The sequence below is a fragment of the Heptranchias perlo genome, chromosome 18, assembly GCF_035084215.1.
Source record: "Heptranchias perlo isolate sHepPer1 chromosome 18, sHepPer1.hap1, whole genome shotgun sequence".
NCBI classification, from domain to species: Eukaryota; Metazoa; Chordata; class Chondrichthyes; order Hexanchiformes; family Hexanchidae; genus Heptranchias; species Heptranchias perlo.
The window spans coordinates 30634945-30652742 of NC_090342.1; the positions used below are offsets into that span (position 1 = coordinate 30634945).

General features: G+C 40.7%; 1 protein-coding gene across 3 annotated transcripts in view; it reads right to left on the reverse strand.

The window, feature by feature from the left end:
• bcl2l13 (BCL2 like 13) overlaps positions 1 to 17798 on the reverse strand; it is a 49610-nt gene that overhangs the window by 24881 nt on the left and 6931 nt on the right. For all 3 annotated transcript variants that reach the window (XR_010966213.1, XM_067999620.1, XM_067999619.1), the window contains exons 5-6: positions 14023 to 14092; positions 7512 to 7646 (exon numbers count right to left, since the gene is read on the reverse strand). Coding sequence is in view for 2 of the 3 variants with exons in the window: in XM_067999620.1 (XP_067855721.1) it covers positions 7512 to 7646; positions 14023 to 14092 (205 nt within the window). In the remaining variant the exon portion in view is untranslated. The remainder of the gene's footprint in view (positions 1 to 7511; positions 7647 to 14022; positions 14093 to 17798) is intronic.

Sequence of the window (17798 nt, forward strand, 5' to 3'; positions counted from 1 at the left end):
AGCTCGGCATGAAGGAGGCTGCAGATGTCCACGACTACATGTCGAGTGACTCGGAGCCTCCGTGTGCATTGCTGCTCAGAGCGGTCCAGGAAGCTGAGCCTCGGTCTGTGGACCCTGTGGCGAGGGTAGTGCCCTCTGCGACGCATCTCTCTCTGCGGTTGCCCTCCCTCCTGCTGTGCAGGTGGATGTGTCACAGCACTGTGTTGTGGAGCTCCACGTGTCAGAGGTGGACAGCGTGGCTGGTAATGCTGTTCACCCTCCGAGGTCATGACTGCAGCTACGGCGGCCCCCATCCGGAAGATGCACATTTGAGGGGGTCCGTAAGGTAGGTACATGTGTCTGGACACAGGGGTAAGTGTGCAAGTTGGTGAATTTTAGTGTTAGGAGGAGGGTGGTGGAGGCCAACTGTGTCCAAAGTGACAGAGTGGCCTCCTGCAATGAGTGAGGGTCCCCACCTGTCAAATGGACCTTTGCAGCTGCCACAGGCTGATGGCTGCAACACGTCCATTTGAACTGGGAGTGTTTCCCCCAGTACGGGAAACAGTCCCAGTTGTTTGCAAAATCCCAACCCATGTAAAATATAATGTTAATCAGGTCTCTAAACGACCTGAAATACCTAAATAAATACCTTAAGTGGCACCCCGCCGGGAGTCCCACATGCGGGGGCTGTGAGCGCATCAGTGGGAAACCTGGAAGTGGGCGGGTTGGAGCCGGGCTCCCGACCCGCCCCAGGAATCGCCGATTTTCGTAGCCCCCCCCCCCGCCACCAACGCATCCGATTGCGGGTGCTAAAATCGAGCCCCATGATTCCAAATGTTGGCACATTAACATTGTAGTAGTTCTCACACAACTGCTCTCAAAAAGTCATCCTGCACAAACTGTAATCAAAATGAAAAAAACCATATCCTTGAAAAGGAGTTACAATATTAGTTGCTCCCAAGTCAGCACCTCTGCTGGTACAGAGCCTCCAGTATTTTTGCCGGCGGGGGGGGGGGGGGGGGGGGGGGGAAACAAAAAAAAAGTTCTTCATTGAAGTGTTCTTGGCCCAACCATCTTCAGCTGTTTCATCTAAAGTCAGGAGTGTGGCTGCTTGCTGACGATTCCAGTGTTCAGCTCCACTCACAACTCCTCCAATAATGAAGCAGCCTCTGCCTGCCTACAACAGGACCTAGATAACATCCCAACTTGGGCTGACAAGTGAAAGGCAACATTCACACCACAGGAGTGCCAGGTAATGAACATATTGAACACGAGAAAGACCGGTTATCACCCCATGACCTTCACTGGCACCAACATCTTGGAGATCACCACTGACCAGAGGCTGAATTGGACCAGCCATATCAACTATGGTGGCTACAAGAACAGGGCACAGACTGGGTACACTGCGATGAGTGGCTCACCGCCTGACTCTTCAAAGTCTGTCCACCATCTACAAGGCTCAGGTCTGGTGTATATCCCATCACACTCATCTCAACTGGATGATCCTAACACTTGAAGCTCAACTCCATCCAGGACAAAGCAGTTCATTTGGTCAGTACCCCTACCATTGGACTCAATGTCCACTCCCTCCATCACCAACACGCTGTGGCAAAACACTCGACAGGCTTCACTGCAGCAACTCACCAAGGGTACTTCAACAGCACCTCCCACCCCTGAAACCTCCACCATGGGACACCCATCATCTGCAAGTTCCCCAAGCCACATGCTATCCTGATGGACATACATTACCATTCATTCATCATTGCTGGGTCACTATCCCAGAATTTCCTACCTAATACCATTGTGGGAGCATCATTACCACAAAGACTGTAGTGGTTCAAGGACAAGGCCTATCGCCACCTTTTCCGGGCAACTAGAAATAGGCAATAAATGCGGCCTTGACAGGGACTCATATCTAGACAACAAAATAATGTTTAAAAAAACCATACTCCTGCCCCTTTTTAAAAGTAGTCCTACCATACTTCACGATAAAGTACCAATTATGATTTTCATCTACAATGAGCCAGCTTTCATTTTTAAACCATGTAACTATGGTTAAAATAATCAAACTCATATTGCACATACAAAGTAGCTACAACATGACTTCTGCTTTGAAAACTGTCCCTATTTATTTCCTGTACAGTCAACATTGGCCTTTTGCCTCTTGTATTTATAATTGTTTTAATTGTCTCTGGAAAGGATCACACAACATTTTAACCCATAGACCAGGAATGTCCAGGATTCAATAGTTAGGGGAAGAGACAGGCGTTTCTGCGGTCACAGACGCGAGTCAAGGGTGGTATGCTGCCTCCCTGGTGCCAGGGTCCAGGATATCACTGAACTGCTGCAGAACATTGAGGGGAAGGTGAACAGCCAGAGGTCGTGGTCCATAGCGGTACCAACGACATGGGTAGAAAGAGGGATGAGGTCCTGCAGGCAGATTTTAGGGAGCTAGGAAAGAGATTAATAAGCTGGACCTCAAAAAAGGTAGTAATCTTCGGATAACTCCCGGCACCACGCGCTAGTGAGTATAAAAATAGGATAGATCAGATGAATGCATGGCTGGAGAAATGGTGCAAGAGGGAGGGCTTTAGATTCCTGGGGCATTGGTATCAGTTCTGGGGGAGGTGGGACATGTAAAGACTGGACAGGTTGCACCTCAACAGCTGGGACCAATGTCCTTGCGGGGAGGTTCACTGGTGCTGCGGGGGAGGGTTTAAACTAATTTGGCAGGGAGGTGGGCACCAGGTTGTAGCATTGGAAAGGAGAAACAAGAGGCACAAAGGATTGGGAGAGACAGATAGCACTAGAGTAAGAAATAGTAAGGTATTAGGTGGGATCAGACCAAGAGTGAATACAAGAAGGTCTAAGATAGGTCTACAGTGCATGTGTGTATACGCATGAAGCATGGTAAATAAGATTGGTGAGTTGCAGTTGCAAATAACCACATGGGAATATGATGTTGTGGCGAAAATGGACTGGCTCAAAAAAGGGCAGATTTGGGTACTAAATATTCCTGGATGCAAGGTGTTCAGGAAAGATAGGGAAGGAAAGAACGGAGAGGGTGGGGGGGGGTAGCAGTATTGATTAAGGAGAATATTGCAGTGCTGGAGAGAGAGGATGTCCTGGAGGGGTCAAGGACAGAATCTATTTGGTTAGAGTTAAGAAACAATAGAGGTGCCATTACACTACTGGGTGTATTCTATAGGCCACCAACTAGTGGGAAGGATATAGATGAACAAATTTGCAGGGAAATTACAGAGAGGTGCAAGAACCATAGAGTGGTGATAATGGGGAACTTCAACTATCCTAATATAGACTGGGATAGTAATAGTGTAAAGGGCAGAGAGGGGGAGGAATTTCTGAAGTGTGTTCAGGAGAACTTTCTTGATCAGTTTGTTTCTTGCCCAATGAGGAAAGAGGCATTGCTGGATCTGGTTCTGGGGAATGAGGTGGGTCAAGTGGAGCAAGTGTCAGTAGGGGAACATTTGGGGAACAGTGATCATAGTATCAGAAGGTTTAGATTAGCTATGGAAAAGGACAAGGAGCAATCTGGAGTAAAAATACTTTATTGAAGGAGGTCCAATTTCAGTGGGTTGAGAACGGATCTGGCCCGGGTAAATTGGAATCAAAGATTGGCAGGCAAAACTGCAATCAAACAATGGGCGGCCTTTAAAGAGATGGTTAGTTAGGGTACAATCTAGGTACAGTCCCATGAAGGGGAAAGGTAGGGCAACTAAAGCCAGAGCTCCCTCGATGACAAAAGAGATAGAGTAAGATGAAGCAGAAAAAGGGGGCGTATGACAGATGTCAGGCTGATAATACAAGTGAGAACCAGGCTGAATATAGAAAGCTGAGGGGAAGTGAAAAAGGAAATGAGGGGCAAAGAGAGAGTGTGAGAATAGGCTGCCAACTAACATAAAAGGGAACCCAAAAGTCTTTCATAGGCATATAAATAGTAAACGGGGAGTAAAAGGAGGGGTGGGGCTGATTAGGGACCAAAAAGGAGACCTACACGTGGAGGCAAAAGGCATGGTTGAGGTACTGGATGAGTACTTTGCATCTGTCTTTACCAAGGAAGAAGACGCAGCCAAAGTCACAGTTAAAGGAGGTAGTTGAGACACTGGATGGGCTAAAAATTGATAGAGGTGGTACTAGAAAGGCTAGCTGTACTTAAAGTAGATAAGTCATCCGGTCCGGATGAGAAGCATCCTAGGTTGCTGAGTGAAGTACGGGTAGAAATTGCGGAGGTACTAGCCACGATCTTCCAATCATCCTCAAATACGGGGTGGTGCCAGAGGACTGGAGAATTGCAAATGTTACACACTTGCTCAAAAAAGGGTGTAAGGGTAGACCCAGCAACTACAAGCAGTCAGTTTAACCTCGATGGTGGAGAAGTTTTAGAAAATAATCCGGGACAAAATTAACAGTCACTTGGACAAGTGTGGATTAATTAAGGAAAGCCAGCACAGATTTGTTAAAGGCAAATCATGTTTAACTAACTTGATTGAGTTTTTTGATGCAGTAAGAGGGTTGATGAGGGCAATGTTGTTGATGTGGTGTATACAGACTTTCAAAAGGCATTTGATAAAGTGCTATATAATAGGCTTGTCAGCAAAGTTGAAGCCCATGGAATAAAAGGGGTAGTGGGAGCATGGATACCTCATTGGCTAAGTGACAGGAAACAGTAGTGGCGGACGGTTGTTTTTCAGACTGGAGGAAGGTAAACAGTGATGTTCCCCAGGGGTCGGTACTAGGGCCACTGCTTTTCTTGATATATATATATTAATAACTTTGACCTGGGCGTACGGGGCACAATTTCAAAATTTGCAATGACAAAACTTGGAAGTGTAGTGAACAGTGAGGAGGACATAGACAAGCTGGTGGAATGGGTAGACACGTGGCAGATGAAATTTAACGTAGACGAATGTGAAGTGATATATTTTGGTAGGAAGAACTAGGGGAGACAATATAAACTAAAGGCTACAATTCTAAAGGGGGTGCAGGAACAGAGAGACCTGGGGGCATAAGTGTACAGATTGAAGGTGGCAGGGCAGGTTGAGAAAGCAGTTAAAAATGCATTCGAGATCCTGGGCTTTATAATTAGAGGCATAGAGGTTACGATGAACCTTTCTAAAACACTGGTTCAGCCACAACTGGAGTATTGTGTCCAATTCTGGGCATTACACTTTCGGAAGGACGTGACGGCCTTGGAGAGGGTGCAGAAAAGATTTACTAGAATGGTTCCAGGGATGAGGGACTATTGTTACGTGGATAGACTGGAGAAGCTGGGGTTGTTCTCCTTAGAGCAGAGAAAGTTGAGAGGAGGTTTGATAGAGGTGTTCAAAATCATGAGGGGTCTAGACAGAGTAGATAGAGAGAAACTGTTCCCATTGGTGGAAGGGTTGAGAACCAGAGGATACAGATTTAAGGTGATTGGCAAAGAACCAAAGTCGACATGAGGAAAGACTTCTTTTTAAAAAAAGTGAGTGGTTATGATCTGGAATGCACTGCCTGGAAGGGTGGTGGAGGCAGATTCAATCGTGGCTTTTAAAAGGGAATTGGATAAATACTTGAAAGAAAAAATTTTGCAGAGCTTCGGGGAAACGGCGGGCGATTACTCTTGGAGAGCCGGCATGGATTCGATGGGCCAAATGGCCTCCTTCTATGCTGTAACCATTCTATGAAATGCCTATTTCACCGGGCTGGATTGTTTTGTTAATTTTCAACTCAGTCACTGCAATGATGAAATATACAGTTACAGCAATAAAACACTAATCAAAGATCAGGATTAGCTATCACTAATATTATTCATATTCATTTAAATTCCTAAATACAATTTTAATTGAAAATAAAATTTTAAAACATATCCCTGCTTGTCCTGCCGTCCCCTTTGCATTCACCATCATAAATTTTAATTTATTTTTTCGACCTAATTGCTCTTCCTGAACCTTATTCCTCCAGAAACTCAAAACACTACTGATCGATCTTCTTGCTCATAGCTACCATGTTCCATAAAAGTGTTTGGCTTAAAATAAAACAGAGCTTCTTTTAATCAAAGCCAGAACACAGGAATGACTGCATTGTTGCACCTCTGATAAGGCCAGGTCAACCGTCGACAGATTTTTACATGGAAACAGAAGACAGCTGCCAACGGAGGAGTAAATATTTCAGCAGAAGAGAGCGCAATCATATGCCCAGATGAGAAAATTCATCTATGGTACACTGAGGGTTAGAAGAACGAACCCACACTAAACAACACAACTGTGTTCACCCATAAATCTCTTGCTACTAAGTAGAAGATCTTCTTGGGTTTAGTGGAGTCAGTCACTCTTGTAAGCAGTCTGAGCATCTTAATTTTATGGAAGTTGACTTGCATTGCTCTATATTTACTTTTACAATTGTGTAATCTAGAGGTGTAGCAATAATATCCCTTCGTGACTGGAACCAGACATTCATGTCTTTCACATGTGCACTTCATCAATCTCTCTGAAGGCAGACTAAGTTAACACAGTGAGGCGAGGCTCGATATAAAATTGGTAAGCTGCTTTATTTCATAGTGACTGATCATACAGAGCAATAGTTATGATCAGATTCACCGAGTTCAATCAATCAGTACAATTAATCTCTGCACAAAGCCACAAAATTTAGGACACCCATGCTTCCCCACATCAGTGGTTCATCTTACTCCACTTAAACAAGAGGTCTTGTAACTGTTCCTCCAGCACTAACTTTGAGCTGCTCTAAAGCTTTTGCAGTGCTCAGTTTAAAAGCCCGACTGCTCTCGAGACTTTTTGGAACAAATAGTCTGCAATTTATCCTCTTTGTGATTGAACACTTAATATCGTTTGAAAGTTCTATTACCTAGACAAGCTAATGATTCCCTTACTGTTTGGTCATTGGAGAAAACAACTTGTTTAGCATTTTAACCACCTATTGTCTACTTTAAAAAAAAAGTTGTAGGCATTTTTGCTTTAAAAAAACATTAAAGGTAAACCCTTATTTTCAAGTCTTTTCTGTAGAAAAATAATTTAAAACTTCTGAACGTAATCCTAAAAGAACCTAAAATATTTGCTTCCAAGCAAAAAACGATCGGGGTTTAAATGCCACAGTAACCATAATTTTTCACTTGCGTTTGAGTTCATATCAGACTGAATGAAAGAAAGGCTCCTTCCTCTGCTAATTGTAAAGGTCCTTTATAAAATAATTTGGATCCTTATGCAGAGTAAGAACAACCACAATTTCACATTCTAGTCAATAAGCCCTTTAAAAGACCACAAGATGCCAGGTGTGAGGGGGAAGAAAAATTCACAATGATGTATTAAGTGCTAATCCTGCAAGATTGACATAATAGAGCAAACTTTATTTTGCCATTTGGCTGTGCTGTAGCTGATCTAGAGAGCTGAGTTTGGATATAATGCTGTAGAAAGGAACACTATCCCACTTTTGGTACCTAGATAGTCCTCATTTGGTGAGCAAAAAAAGATATTTTTGCCAACATTTTTGAAGTTGGGATTAGTGGAAAAACCTACCCATCCTCCTTGCTGGATGATATAATCAGCATCAGTCTCCTCAATGTACTTCACTCCAAGTTCCACTAGTGCTTTTAGTGGCTGCTGGCTCTGTTTGATTAGTAGCTGCTGTAACAACACGAGTGAGATCAGAACCTACAAAACAAAAAGTTAAAAATACTATAGTTCAAAGCAGAAATAAGCTACAAAGCACAGATCACAGATAATTTCCCATTTTTAGATGAACAGGAAATGTTTATCATAATACATACAGAAGCCAAGAGATGATCCACACAAGATGAACGAGGGGTTGCTGAACAACATTTCAATCCATGTACTTTGACGATCTACTAATCATAGTTGTCCAACTAGTCTACACTAAAAAGGATTGCTACTTGCCAGCCTTCTGTTTTTAATTCATTTTTTGTTATGTTCTTAAAATAAAATTTAAGAACATAAGTAATAGGAGCAGGAGTAGGCCATACGGCCCCTCAAACATGCTCCACCATTTAATAAGATCATGGCTGATCTTTGACTTCAACTCCACTTTCCCACCCGATCCCCATATCCCTCAATTCCCTTAGTGTCCAATAATCTATCAATCTAAGTCTTGAATATACTCAATGACTGAGCATTCACAGCCCTCTGGGGTAGGGAATTCTAAATACGCAGTCCCTCAGTGAAGAAATTCCTCCTTATCTCAGTCTTAAATGTCCGACCCCTTATCCTGAGACTATGTCCCCTAGTTTTAGAATTTCCAGCCAGGGGAACAGCCTCTCATCATCTACCCTGTCAAGCCCTCTTAGAATCTTATGTTTCAATGAGATCACCTCTCATTCTTCTAAACTTCAGAGAATATAGGCCCATTCTACTCAATCTCTCCCCATAGGACAACCCTCTCATCCCAGGAATCAATCTAGTGAACCTTCGTTGCACCACCTTTAAGGCAAGTATATCCTTCCTTAGGCAAGGAGACCAAAACTGCACACAGTACTCCAGGTCTGGTCTCACCAAATCCCTGTACAATTACAGCAAGACTTCCTTACTCTTGTACTCCAATCCCCTTGCAATTAAAGGCCAACATACTATTAGCCTTCCTAATTGCTTACTGTACCTGTATGTTAACTTTGTGTTTTGTGTACAAGGACACCTAAATCCCTCTGAGCACCAACATTTAATAGCTTCTCACCATTTAAAAAAAAAGTTCAGTTTTTTAATTTTTCTTACCGAAGTGCATAACCTCACATTTCCCCACATTATACTCCATCTGCCACCTTCTTGCCATTCACTTAACCTGTTGATATCCCTTTGCGTCCTCCTCACAGCTTACTTTCCCACCGAGCTTTGTATCGTCAGCAAACTTGGATATGTTACACACTTTTGTATTCCGAATATTAATACAAGCGTTATAATGTTTTTAAAGCTGCAATACTGAATTTATCAATAATTCTAAAAGCAAGGACCCAAAAGGTTTCCAGAATTACCAACCCAACAAATTGTAAACAATTTTACAACACCAAGTTATAGTCCAGCAATTTTATTTTAAATTCACAAGCTTTCGGAGATTTTCTCCTTCCTCAGGCAAATGTTTCAAGAGCTCCTTGAAGCCTACGAATTTATATAAATGCGTAGGCTTCAAGGAGCTCTTGAAACATTTGCCTGAGGAAGGAGAAAATCTCCGAAAGCTTGTGAATTTAAAATAAAATTGCTGGACTATAACTTGGTGTTGTAAAATTGTTTACAATTGTCAACCCCAGTCCATCACCGGCATCTCCACATCATGACAACCCAACAAAGCTGCAGTAACATGCAACTTTGAAATGTACAATTTCTGCCAATAGAATTTTGCTAGTGCACGGTTCAATTCAGAGAAAAACAGCTATTCTTCCCTTTAAAAAGGACTTTCAGCCCCCATACACTACTGCAAGTCACACCCTAGACCAGATGCGATACATTTTTAAAAAATGAAATTAGTAAGGCACTACTTAACATTTATAAAAAAAACTTTCAAAAATGGTGCTCAGTAAATATTTTCCGGAGTATACCAAAAAAAGTGAACCATGACCCTAAAAAATTCAGAGTGATTAATAGCATCCTGTAAATGGCATTTCAAGTGAGCAGCGAGATAACAAAGATTATAAGAGATCATGCATTACAAATCTACTGGAATTCAAGCAGTTAAGTAAATTAGTGCTATCCAGTTGATGTAATGTAATTTTTCAGAAAGCTTTTGATTAAAAAAAGGTCCACACCTGAGGCTCTTAAAAGTTAAAGCTCAAAAGAAGTTAGTATCAAATTAGCTATTTGGATTGAAAATCAACTTGGCAGGAGGAAGCAGCAGATGAAGTCTAACTATTCACAGTACTGCAGCACCGATAATCAAGAATTGGGAAAGATTCTTCTTCTATTTTCCAATCAATAGCCTCAAGGTCCCCGAGCACAAGGCTATAATACTGCATTTGGGGCACGCAACACAGCACTATATCTCACTAGTTAGCTCATTGTTGAAGATGGCGAGTACTGTGCACTAGATGCCTAGGTAATTTTGCCAGCAACTCAGTAACATCTCTGAAAAGGAGCGTTGCAATATTTTCAGAAATGCCTGGAACAGACACCAAGGCCATTTTATACAACAACAGCTTCCACAAATTTGAAGACGACACTGAATAGGACAGGTGACTGCAGAAAACTTTGCCACATTCCTCTTTTGAGAGAGAAGTTCAGTGAGTTTCTCATCTACCTGTAGAGATCTTGAAGCTGAGTACACACCCTGGTAAAAATCAATGATTTGACCACATACTACAATGAATTCCATCTTTTTGAGGGCTGACACAGAAGTTTGAAAGTCTTAATGAAAAAACAATGATAAAAACTGTATTATAGGGGTTCCTGAGCCATACAATGTTCTACAATCTAAAAACTACAACTTCTCCTATACGTTACTGGCAAGGACAAAATCCTGCCCATTCCTTTCTGATTGCACTGTTGTCTTTGAGCATCCGATATGCATAGCATGACAATCCAAAGAACCACCTTAAGAAACACTTTTTTCAAGTGAGATTCCATAGTAGTTTTCAAGCCCCCTATGGATAAAGGTCACACTGTACTCTGGGAAACAGAGTACACATGCCTCAAACAGAATCCTAATTACCAGCCTCAGAAGACCAGCTCCAAGGTGAGTCAGTGATTCCTAAAACCTGTTCACCAAGACTAATGCTGTTTGCCCACCCCCACCACCACCTTTTAGAAATTCAGTATGGATCATTTCTACATTGGTTACCCTACAGTTAGAGTACACTGCAGAGTCCATATCCCCATCAAGCCAGTTAAAGCCTGAATCTGTACAGCACACACCACGATCTTATCCAATCTCCATACAGAGTAGTTCTTAACACAGTCTGTTGGGTCAGACACCAACACATCAAATAATGTTCTCTGCTGAGTTCACATCAATGGAACATTAAATATACACTCAGATTCCCATTAGCAAAGATGGAAAAGTATTAGGGTGGGATTATTGGCCAGTCACTGAAAATTTCACATCAATGTGAAATTTAAGGCGGCAAACTTGGGTAGCATCTGGCTACAGACCAAAACAAACTATTTAAACAGCGCATACAATGTTCTAGAGTTTTGCCACACTACCTCCAAAGACATTGGTGCGTTGGAGAAGGCCAAGAGAAAATGACGGAAGTTATTTTGGGATGGGATGAGTTATTTTGATGAGAGCCTCACCGAGTTGAAATTACTTTAATTGGTTTACAAAAAAAAAAAAATCCAGATCTTTAAAATGATGAGAAGCATGGTTCAAATCTCACCAGAGCAAGTTGTGAAATTGAACATATCCAGTAATTTGTTGACTAGCACCAGAAAAAGATGACCACGAAAACTGCTGGATTGTTGTAAAAATCTAACTCATTCACTAATGCCTTCCACCTTTACCCAGTCTGGCCTGTGAGGGACTCGAGTTTCACATTATGTGATTGACTCTTAATGCCCTCTGAAATGGGCTAGCAGACCAGATATAAAAATAACTATGATGGAGTTGGCTTACCACTATTTTCTCAGAGTAACTAGTAAAGGGCAAATAAATGCAGCCTTGCCAGCACTGCCCACACCTCAAACACAAATAACCATGCTATTTAATTTGGATTGAGAGTAGATCTAAAATGCACAAGTGGGAATAAAACCTAAAGTCCCAATTGGGACCAGAAGAAATTTGCCTGCTCACTTTCCCCTCCCAGAAGTAGTGGAATAAACTCCCAACAGAAACAGCTGGTGCACAGAGTATTAACTTTTCCAAACAGAGACTTGTTTATCTATTTAGGAGTGAGATTGTAAGTTATTGAATACATACAGACAGAGATAATCAAATATTGTATGGATGGTGGTGGTTCCTGTACAAAAAAAAACTTGCATTTATATTGTGTCTTAACACCCCCTCAGGACAACTAAATTAATTACTTTTTCAAGTGCAGTCAAACTATATTGCTGGGGCCAAGTAACTATCAGTGGAAAGTAACTAATCAAGAGTGGGTGACAGGTGTGGAGTTCTACTTGATTAACTTTGAGGGTCAGGAAGAAAGAGATTTTTTGCTTTTGGAGACCAAACAAAATCGATGTGGAATCGACAATAATGTAAACTGCGATTGTGTGAGCAGCAGGCAATAAATGGCCTTTTCTTATTCCAAGCTTTATGTTCTTTAACTTGAAGATTCACCTTCAATTTTCATTCAGAGTCAACCAATCACTGTATCTCATTAATTGAGAACTAGCGATGGGTTTTCTTCACACTTAGAATTGTTTTTGTGCAACTAAAGCTCAGCTGCAATGAGTCACAAGGTACTTAGGCAATACAAAAGTATATGGGAAAGATCAAAGCCATACAAAGTCTGAATTTTTTTCATACAAAATGAAATATGCAAGCCGCCAGCATTAATTTCCTGCATCAAACTTTTAGTATGGCTTCAATTAAATTTATGCAACTAGTCCACATTGTAGCATGACAAAAGAAATGAGGCCAGCTCTGACCTCCAACAAATCACATGGTGTGATTCCATTATTTGCACCAGACAGGTCGATTGACTCACACTTAATACTCTAAAATGCTCACAAGATATGCAAAGGTAAGGTCAGCTCAGTGAATCCTAAGGTTGCAATATGTGTATCTATAAAATATTTAGATTTCTGGAAGTTAAGCATGCTGGTATGCAACCATATCCATAGCCTTCATACTCAAGAGGAGAACACTACCCACTGAGCCAAGGATAGAATCATAGAAGTTTACAACATGGAAACAGGCCCTTCGGCCCAACATGTCCATGTCGCCCAGTTTATACCACTAAGCTCGTCCCAATTGCCTGCACTTGGCCCATATCCCTCTATACCCATCTTATCCATTGTAAACAATTTTACAACACCAAGTTATAGTCCAGCAATTTTATTTTAAATCTTATCCATGTAACTGTCCAAATGCTTTTTAAAAGACAAAATTGTACCCGCCTCTACTACTGCCTCTGGCAGCTCGTTCCAGACACTCACCACCCTTTGAGTGAAAAAATTGCCCCTCTGGACCCTTTTGTATCTCTCCCCTCTCACCTTAAATCTATGCCCACTCGTTATAGACTCCCCTACCTTTGGGAAAAGATTTTGACTATCTACCTTATCTATGCCCCTCATTATTTTATAGACTTCTATAAGATCACCCCAAACCTCAAAGGAGTTTGATTCTTGACACTTGCATAATGGGCATGTTATATAACACTACAAATGAATAACTTTACAGAGGCAGTCAAGACTTTCATACAAAACTTGGTACCAACAATGCAAGAATTAATTTCAATATCTGGATCAGTGACTCCAAGCATATTTTTCCCAATTAAATGATCTAACATGACTGTACTTACATACTGTATGCTGACAAAAATCTTTAAATGGTTACCGCAAAACTTTTTACTGCCACGCTCAAACTATCCTCTCTATTCCCCCACCCCCCCCACCTCCCTTGCACAATAAATCATGGCATTCAACCTTTGCACAAAGAACCCTTGTCAGTTTTCAAACTGTTTAGTTACTGTTAAAACAGACTGTAATTGGGAATACATTCACAGTCACTAATTTTCATGCCATTTGTATTTGGTTTGTAATATTTTTGTTTGATTTACATATACAAACTAATTGCTGCGACTATTATGGTCCTGTAGCTTACTAGAGGGGTCACCGCTATGAGAGAAGCTCTGAATCATTGTAGAATTGAGTGTAACACATTTCCAGCACTTTACAAAAAAATACAATAGTCTGATGTGTATATTCCCACATGCTCCATCTACATATTCCTTACAATTACATGAAATGCTGGTAGCGGTTGCCTGAAATGACAATTTCTCCCTTGCCTAGTCTGTTTCACTAAAGTGCTTCCCTTTGCAGTCCCATAGCCTGCTATCATGCAATTCTGCTTCTCACTGCCTGACACTAGTACTGAAATTCAGCTCCATTGTCTGGAACTTTTCTGAATAAATGAAGATATTCTTACCTTATTCCACCCACTGGTATGGCTGGCAACTTGATTTGCCTGCTCTTTGTACACCTCATACTCAATAGGCCTGCAAAAATGGACAAAAAAAATGCCAAGTTTGATTAGCCTATAAATTGCTGTCACTTCTATTTAATGATTCCACACAAATGCTTATAATAAAGTATCCATAATAGAAAAGGGGAGCGAGGAGGATAAGTTTTTTTAAAAAAAACACTTCTTATCCAGAAGCATGCAAACAGAAAGTTTACTTATAAAAATACACACAGCAGCCTTTACTGGTGACTAGTACCTCTTCACCTCCCTCTCCTTCTTGACCAAGCTTTTAGTCACTCCTTTGTCTCGGCATCCATTTTTGCCAGATTATGATTCTGTAAAGCACCTTCAGATGTTTTTCTATACTAAAAGGCACTATTTAAATGCAGTAGATGTTGTAGTCCAAAAACATATCCAATTCATTCTATAGCAGTTTCCCTTCTCACCAGTTTGTCCCCCACCTTGAGTGGGTGGATTTCTTACCAGGGTTCAGTTTTACGGACACTGGTCACTATGATAACTCACCTAAGTGGCCATTATACATACATGAAGTTTGATGGAAAGTGTTGACAGACAACTCAATTGCAGGGGGCATCACTGCAGAACCCAATCTTGTCCCCACATGCAAACTACTGACATGGGATATAGGTCAGGAGCAGGAACCCCAACACGTAGGCTAAATCAAATCTCTCATCAATGCCTTGGCAGAGAGCCACTAAATCAGCACAGATGGAATTGAACCCTGGGGCGTTGCTGATCTATATGAATCAGCTACAGTTTGGATAAATTAGTCAAGATATCAAGGAAGCAGATTTATGGTGCATTTTTAAAAAAAAAATAAGTTTTTAAAAAAATACAAAATAGCAGTAAATTATTTTAGCTAAACTAAAAGATCAAAATATATTCTGCCATTTATAACATGGCGAGATCAAACCATGCTTAGTACCACAGTTCATTTTTATTCTTGGCACAGGATTCAGGAAGTCATGATTACATCACAGTATATTCTAATCAATAATATGTTCTTCCATTCTTTCTTGTTCAAGTTTTGATCTTTATACACAAGCTTCAAAAGAAACTCCATCACACAAAATATATTAATATTTAGAACTAAATGAACTGATCCTTTATAGGTGCTAAAAAGGGGGGAAAAAAACTGCAATTTCATCCTTGTTGGGCTACAGTTATACAATTATTTCCCCAGACTACCCCAAATCTAATCCTATCCCACTGCTTTACACTTGATACAGGACCACATCCTTCTCAAATGCAAATATCGTCAAGTCTCAAACTAATCAACTTATCCTAGAGCTATTGGTAATATTAGAGCCAACTGAACTAAGTTAGTGTTTATCCTAAAATGTTTTTCAACCAGGAAAATAAAGAGTCAGCCACAGGGAACAAGACACTTTATTTATGCATGTACCAAAAATGGCATTGTAGTAACACCTGCAAATTTACTATCAAAAAATGTATTTAAACAAATGCACAAATTACTCCTCCAAACAAAAGTCAAAAACTATTATGCTTTAAGCAATAGATGGATGAACAATGGAAAGAGACTTAATAACTCATCACCAATATGGAACATATCAATAACATTCATTTTATCAAGATTAGCTCTTCCAACCATGTACAGATCCAAGTCAGACCAGCATTCCCTAAAGTCCAGTGTAAAACCAAAGTGACGCTTCCCATGCCAATATCACCGCCTTTGTCTAAACCGCAATTGGTGCCTACGTCCTTCAGACAATTTTAACAAAAAATATTCAAAGTGCACTACTAAACTAGCACACTAAAGAAAACATGGAGGCAAATTTTCTTCAGGCTTCTCCCGCTGCACCGCCGTAACTTCAGCGAAGCAGGAAAGGCCCCGAGAAAATTCACCCCACGTCATCTTGCCATAATATTAGAAGTTTAAAAAAAGTCATGGAGAATTTGCTTCCCTATATAAACTCAATTGTCTCACTTGTACCTTGCCAAGAGACATTGAGCAGCATGTAGCAGCAGAAAGGGTGAAGATCACTTATTTTAAGAAAAGTTAAACAAGAAAAAAAAAATGCAGTTTGAGACATTTCCTTCCATTTCAACAGAAGTTAGAAAATCTCAACAGTATACAGCAAGATAAGATCAGCTTCCAGTAATACCTTAGGTCAGTTATTTTGGCCATTTAGTTGTATTGGTAGCCGCCCTAAAATAAAAGTGTTTTCAGACATTCAAATATGCACACTGACAGCTGCAAAGGTTCCACACAAATATGGTCCAAGGTGGAGGCGGGTATCAAATCAAGTTTATGAAATATAGCCCAGCCCTACATAATCTTGCATGAATCAACAGTTTGCTCATATTGATAGAATAATTTAAGCTTTCCTCACAAACAATACAAATTGGTTATAAAACCAGTCTAAATAAAACTAGGACAGTATTGTAGAAAAATGTATCAGGATTGACATGTCTATGGTTTATTGCAACGTTCGAGTTGCTCTACATAAACAGACTCAAATTAAAAAGATTGTCACAGTTCAACCATCACCAGGCATGCAGAACATTGGCTGAAGCACCATTTAACTCTTCACTCACTTCAGAGATAAAGGATCAAACAGGGCACAAGAGATACAATACTTGTGTTTTATTTCACTAGTTTCATTTAGACAAGGATAGCATTGGCAATATCAAAACAGTATAATAGCTTGGTTTTAGACTTACAATAGTACTGTATTAGTTGGGCTTAATTTAACATATAACTCAATTCTGAATAACTCAGGCTTAACTGCAAATACATTTGTCAGTTTGTAAAGCAAAGCAACAGGTAGCAACCATACTTTATGACTTAATAATTTACAGGTCAGCCATGAAAATAACTCCCATTTATATAGCATCTTCGATTGGAAAAAATGTCCTAGGTACTTCGTGGAGTAATAAGGAATAAATGGACGCCGAACCAAGAGAGAGCGATAAGGAGAGTGGTCAAAGAAGTTAAGGAAGGTCTTAAAAGGAGGAAAGAGAGGTGGAAAAGCAGAAGAAATTCCAAAGTGGGACTTGGGTAGCTGAAGGAATGGCTGCCAATGGTGGGGGGAAAACATAGGAGGCTGGAATCAGAACAGAATGCTCCAGGAATGGGGCGGTAGCACTGTAGATTAAAAAGTTATAGGGAAGATGAGGCCATGGAGGGATTTAAATACCTGGATGAGAATTTCACATCTGAAGCATTGGGGTAAACAGGAGCCAATGTAGGTCAGCAAAGACCAATAAGAAAATGTGCTGGCTTGGTATTTCAGGTTACAGGCAGATTTAGACAAGTTAGATGAAGGGGCCAGCATGCACTTGGGAATGGAAAACACCAGGCATGTTTGTAGCATGCAAAGGTGTCCACAAAAGGTTAAGATCAAGAAGGACACTTGGGATATTGGTTGATCACTCGTTAAAGGTGTACAAACAGTGCAAGGTGGTCATAGGTTACAAATAGATTTCTTACATTACAAGAGTGACTGCACTTCAAAAGAACTTCACAGGTTGTAAAGCAATTTAAATTTAAGTCTGTCTTTCTTTCACATGGAAAGGAAATAAAGTTTAAGTTGTAATGCCAGGACCGTCAAGTAGAAAAGAAAGATTACTAAAACTAAACTACACTCTGCCATGTCTGCACTTGCAATATTCTGTCTATTGGTTCCTGCATCTGGGAAGAGTATTGAGGTGCTGGAGAAGGTGGTGATGAGTAGGCAACCAAGATGCTACCCAAC